The following is a 5,816-nucleotide window of genomic DNA, read 5'->3' on the forward strand; positions in this document are numbered from 1 at the left end:
CGGCGCCGGCCCGCGCGTGCGCGGTCCAGGCCGTGTTCGTGTCCTCGCGGAACTTGCCGAAGATCATGGAGATGGCGCGGGGGATGATGCCCCGGTCGCTGTACTTCTCCGAGCCGCCCGTGATCGTGAAGGTCTTGCCGGAGCCCGTCTGGCCGTAGGCGAAGATCGTCGAGTTGTAGCCGTCGAGCGCGTTCTGCACGACGTGCTTGCCGACGCGGTCGAAGACCTGCGGCGGACGATCCGGCCGTTGCCCGCGCGCGTCGGCTCTTTCGGGGACGGGCGAGCAGCGTTCCCTCGACGCACGAGACGGGTCCCTCGCTCGAACGTTTGACGATGCCATCTCGGTCGTTCCAGCGTTCCCTCGACGCACGAGCTGGGACCCCCCCTCGAACGTCGATCCCCGCCGTTTCAATCACCCGTCGCTTTCTTCGCGGTCGCGGACCTGCTCCTGGTCGATGTCCATGGGCAGGATGGAGTCGAACTTGAAGGCGAACTTCGTCCTCGTGTTGTTGATGTACTCGCCGTCGCGCGTCACGGCCTCGGCGGGGATGTCCCACTTGAGCGCCTGGCCCTTCTTGCCCTCGGCGTCCGAAATGTCGTAGTACTTGGACGGCTTCTTCGTCGGCCGCATGCGCAGGAAGACGGTGATGCCCTCGGCGCCGGACTTCTTCGGCGGCGGCGCCTCCGGCGCGCTGCTCGCCAGGGACAGCGAGTCGTCGCAGGACTCGTCGTCATCGTGCTTGCCCTCGCCGGGCATGGTAAGGTCGAGTGCGCGGCGCCCGCACGCCTGCCTGCCGACGCCTGCGCGCTGCGCCGACGCGTCGGGCGGTGTCGCTCCGCGCGTCCGCCGGAACCGAGGTTGCCGCGCGCTTGCTCGGCGCTGCGCGTCCTCGCCGCCGCAGAGGGCTGCCCCCCACCTCGACGGGTGCGATTACAAACACCGTCAAACGTTGCTGCACGTTGCACTCGGCGAGCTGTGCGATGGATCTGTAGAGGAGCTCACCGCGCCTCGACTCGTGGGCCAGTTCGCTGAACGGTGCACCCGCCGCCGCCCCAGTGCGCGCCGAAACCGATGGCCGACTTCGAGGACCAGGACTGGAAGCCCGGCGCCCTCAACCTGCGGCGCGAGGTGCACGTGCGAACGACCTCCAAAACCTACGTCGTGACGCAGGACGCCAACTCGTCCGAGCCCGGCGCCATGCTCTGGGAGGTGTCCATCATCGTCGCGAAGCTCCTCGACGCGGGCGCGCTCGGCGACGACGCGGATCTGGCGGGACGGGCCGTCTTGGAGCTCGGCGCCGGCTGCGCGGTCGCGGGCATGGCCTACGCGCTGAGGGGCGCGCGCGTGACCTTCACGGACCTGCCGGCGCTCTGCGGCCACGTGCGTGACAACGTCGCGCGGAACCTCGGGCCCGACGGCTACCGGGTGGTGCCCTACGACTGGTGCGACGGCCGCCCGGCGACGCTCGTTGGCGAGGCGTTCGACGTGGTCCTCGGCACGGACTGCGTCTACCACGCGCACCTCGTGGAGCCGTTCCTCGACGCGCTCGACGCCGTCGCGGGGCCGCGGACGACGGTGGTCCTCGCGTTCGAGCGCCGCGACGAGGCCGTGCTCGCGGCGTTCGAGCGGGGGCTCCGCGACATGTTCAAGTGCCGGCCCCTGCTGTCCACGAAGAAGCTGCGGGCGATCCTCGGCGACGACGTGCTCCTGCGGCCGGCGGACGACGGCGGCGAGCCGGACGCGCGCTGGCTCAGCATCCTCGTCTGCAAGAAGCGCAAGTCGTACCGCGGCGACCGGTCCCGGCGCGCGCGCGCGGACGGCGGCGCCAAGGCCGCCTTCGACGCGACGCGCGCCGCCTTCCTCGCGGAGCGGGGGCTCGACTAGTCTGTTCGTCTGTGGTGCGTTGGCGGTCTTCGCGTCCCTGACTTGTCTCGGTCGCTGAAATTACAAAATTCGCCCCCACAAGCCAGCATCTCTCTCACTCGCGCGCAGCTCTGCAGACGCGCGCATCGTCACCCGCCGTTCGCGACCCGGCCCCGGCAGACGCGCGCATCGTCACCCCCGCGCCGTCAAAGATGCCCCCGCGTAAGTCAAAGAAAGCGAAGACCGAATCGAAGGCGTCGCTCGCTCAGATCGCCCTCGAAAATCTCCTCTGTCCCATCACGCATCGCCTTCCCGTGCGTCCCGTGGTCGCTTCGGACGGCCACGTGTACGAGCGCGCGGCCATCGAACAGTGGCTCCAGACGAAGTCTACGTCGCCGCTCACGAACGCGGAGATGGACAAGACGGTCATGGATTCGAAGCAGACGCGGACGCTCATCCAGTCCGCGATCGAGAACGGCGGCGTCGACGACGACGCGGCAGCGACGTGGCACCTCGAGAGCGCCAAGCTCATAGCCACGGGCGAGATACCAGGGAATTGCAATTCGGTGAAAGACCACCTCGAGCTCGCCGACGCGCTCTCGTCGTCGCCCGAGATCAAGCTCTCTTTGAAGGCCGTGGATCTGAAAGTTCAGCAGGACGCGCTCCTGAAAGAAAGCGCCGACACGGGCACCGGCGTTGTCGCTGCCATCCTCGGTGGCGACAAGATCGCTTTTGCACCCATGCGCGAGTGGCGCGAACTCCGAGAAGGCACATCCGTGATTCGCGTCATCGACGATGCGGCCAAAGTGGAGCGGCTGTGCGAGCGGAAGGCGCCCGGGGCCGATGCTTTTTGCGGCTGGCGTGATCCGAAGGCGCAATGCTGCGGCAAATTTTACGTCGTCAAAGCCAATCGGTCTAGCTGCAAAGGTTATCACATTGAAAACCCCGGTACCTTCTACGTCTTTCCCTTCGATGCCGTCTCCCTCATGACGTTCTAGCTCCCCGATGACGAACCGAAGCGACCAGCCCGCGGCGGCGCTTGGGTTATAGTGAGTGGTTTATATGTGCAGCGGGTCTCGGGGGCGCGGTCCAAGAGAAAATGACTGGGACCGCGTCGCCGAGCCCGCGCGTCGTCGGAGCGCTGCTCGTCGGGGAGCGCGTCGTCCGGGGGTCGCCGGGTCCGCCGCGTCGAGGCGGCGGGGGCGGGGGCTTGCGCGGAGGGGATGGTACCGGTTGGCTCCGCTGGGGGCCGCCGGCGCCGCTCTTCGAGGAGCGGGCGCCGGTCGTCCGCGGCGTGGTCTCGCGGCCTACCCCCAGGTGTCGGACTTGTGGCGCTTGAGGGGCGACGGCGACCGGAAGTCGGCGATGCGGCCCGTGTCCATGACGTCCGTCGGCGACGGCGCGTGGTTCTCCTCGAGGTCCTCCTCGGAGTCGGAGTACAGCAGCGGGTGCGTCTGGTCCGCGTAGGCCTCGACCTCGAGGTCGTCGTCGTCCAAGGCGACGACCTCCTCGTCGAGGCCGAGGAGGAGGACGCCGCAGGCGCGGATGCGCTCCGCCGCGCGCGGCGCGGTCGCGTAGGGCAGCTCCGCCGCTTTCACGACGGCGAGGAACGCCTCCGTGCGCGCCGGGTCCGCGCGGCGCGCCCGCAGCGCGCAGAGCACGGCGGCGACGGCGATCATGGACGGCGGGAAGGCGAGGAAGGCCAGGTCGGACCGCGACCGGTCCGCGTAGGCGACGGCGCGGTCCTCCAACTCTGCCGCGTCGCCGGCGTCGCGCTCCGCGGCGCCGAGGAGCGCGAGGAGCTGGTGGATGGACGCGTGGATCGTCGGCGGGTTGAGGTACCAGCGGAGCGTCGACACCAACTCCAACTCCATGAGGCGGATGTCCGCGGCCTGGAGCAACCCGCCCGAGAGCGTGACGAGGTCCGACGTCCGGAACGGCCGCTGCTCCTCGACCTTGGACGCGAGGAAGATGGACGCCGTCGCCGCGAGCTGCAGGTTCACGCCGCCGCAGGAGCGCCGGCTCAGGTAGCGGTCGAGGTAGTTCGTCGCCATCGCGATCGTCTCGGGCTTCATGTCGAAGGCGTCGCCGAGCTGGTCGAACCACGCGACGATCTTCAGGCGCCAGTCGACGACCATGCCGTGCTTCTGCACGGCCTCGATGTAGTCCGGCCGGGCCGCGTAGGTCGGCTCGCTGAGGGCGAGGACCTGGGGGGGGACGCGCGTTTCAAGAGTATGGATATTTGAACGTGTGCGTCGGCGAACGGGGGTAGCGAGACGCGGCGCGCGTGCCTGAAGCCGTCGTGTCGCCGTGGCTCCGTCCGTGCCGCCCGCGGCGGTGACGAGCAGGGAAGAGTCGCTCTTACTTGGACGAAGGGTGGAGGCTCGGGAGAACATCGACGACGACGACGACGGGCAGTCGTCTTTCACCTTCTGGGGGGAGAACTCCATAAAAAACTCGCGCAACGCGTCCCTTGTGGACGACGTTGACGGGAGGGAAAATACAGGGGTTCTTGAACGACCTTGACGGGCGGCGTGGCCCGGATCTGAGCGCCTCTCGCCAGGTAGGCGCGAGGATACGGGAGAAGAGTGGCCGTCCGGACGGCGCGCGCGCGCTTCGGCGAGCGTCTTTTGTCCGATCGGAAAAAGGATTCTTAAACTTATGCGGCGGCGCGCATACGTACGGCACACCTCGGCCGTGTTCTAGTTCTGCTTGGGGTCGCCGCCCTGGTTGTTGTAGGCGAGCGTAGCGGCCTCAGGGCTGCACGGGTGAGTCAGGTGTCCGCGCGCCGGAACCGTGGCCGCGGCGATACCCTTTTCCCGCCGCGTTCCGAGGTCCAGTCGTAGTGCACGAAGATGACGTCGCCGTACCGCTGGAGCTCGGCCTTGGACATGAAGCGAACATGGCCGCCGCTGAACGTCTTCACCTCCACGCCCAAGACCTCGGCGTTCTCGTAGATATCAAGGGATGCCTATTGTTTTAGGTTTGGAGCGGATGCTTTTCAGGTTTAGGCCCGGGAATGATGTTTCTGGGTTTAGAAAATTACGTGTCGTGCTTTTAGGTTTAGAAAAAATTCGGGAAAATCGGAAAAGAAAAAGGACCTGGTGCGACGGGCGGCCGCGGCGGATAGAATTGCAGGATTGCAGGATTGCAGGATTGCAGGATTGCAGAATTCAAATTGCAGGATTGCAGGATTGCAGGATTGCAGGATTCAAGTTCAGAATTGCAGGATTGCAGGATTGCAGGATTCAAGTTGCAGGATTGCAGGATTGCAGGGTTGCCCGTCGCTCGGGGTCAGTGATCAGCGGCCGGTCAGCGCGCCGCCGCCGTTGGCGTTGCGGGGCCGGCCGCGGCGGCGCTCCTCGGTGATGTTCGTGATGTTCCACCGGGGCGGGATGTTGATCTTGCCCTTGTGGACGGCCATGCCGAGCGAGTGCTTGCACTTGCCGTAGTGCCAAAATTGCGGGCCTATGGCTGGGTTGTTCGTCGTGTACGCGAAAAAAAAAGACACGGGTCGGTCGCACAGGAGCACTGGTAGCCGACGTCGGCGAACTTGGCCTTGTCGGCGCCGGCGAGCGGCGCGAGGTGGTAGCAGGACGAAGCGATGCCCTTGAGCGTGTCGAAGTCGAGGTTCTTCGTCTCGTCCGGGAACTCCTTCGTCGGGTCCTTCAAGGCCAGCTCCGCGTAGGCTTTGAGGGTGCTGCCGACGCGCCTTTTGTCGGCCGCCGTGAACTTGTCCTTCGTCTTCTTCCCGTTGTTCGTGATCTGCAGGAACTGCGCCGACGAGAGGAGGAACGCGGCGGCTGCTCGACCGTGCGCTCCTCCTCCTGCTGCTGCTCGAACTCGAAGTCGTCGAACTCGGCGAAGTCGTCCATCATGGCCTGGACGGCCTCCTCGTCCGCGTGCTGCTGCACGCGCGCGACCTCCTCGCCCGCGCGCCTGCGTGGGACAG

General features: G+C 66.8%; 2 protein-coding genes across 2 annotated transcripts in view; one reads left to right on the forward strand and one right to left on the reverse strand.

Annotated features, from left to right (window-relative positions):
- Window positions 1-1,072: 1,072 nt before the first annotated feature.
- AURANDRAFT_63798 (hypothetical protein) lies at window positions 1,073-1,885 on the forward strand (the record flags this gene model as incomplete). The annotated part of the gene is made up of 1 exon (XM_009038260.1): window positions 1,073-1,885. The coding sequence occupies one exon, from the start codon at window positions 1,073-1,075 to the stop codon at window positions 1,883-1,885; it is 813 nt and encodes a 270-aa protein (XP_009036508.1).
- A 1,286-nt stretch (window positions 1,886-3,171) lies between these two features.
- AURANDRAFT_71534 (hypothetical protein) overlaps window positions 3,172-5,816 on the reverse strand; it is a gene marked incomplete at both ends in the record, with an annotated part of 5,714 nt that continues 3,069 nt past the window's right edge. Inside the window, 5 exons of the mRNA XM_009038562.1 lie at window positions 3,172-4,071; window positions 4,677-4,835; window positions 5,283-5,332; window positions 5,389-5,629; window positions 5,677-5,803. Coding sequence (XP_009036810.1) covers window positions 3,172-4,071; window positions 4,677-4,835; window positions 5,283-5,332; window positions 5,389-5,629; window positions 5,677-5,803 — 1,477 coding nt within the window. The remainder of the gene's footprint in view (window positions 4,072-4,676; window positions 4,836-5,282; window positions 5,333-5,388; window positions 5,630-5,676; window positions 5,804-5,816) is intronic.

Source organism: Aureococcus anophagefferens (genome assembly GCF_000186865.1).
Source record: "Aureococcus anophagefferens unplaced genomic scaffold AURANscaffold_8, whole genome shotgun sequence".
In the NCBI taxonomy this organism is placed as follows: domain Eukaryota; class Pelagophyceae; order Pelagomonadales; family Pelagomonadaceae; genus Aureococcus; species Aureococcus anophagefferens.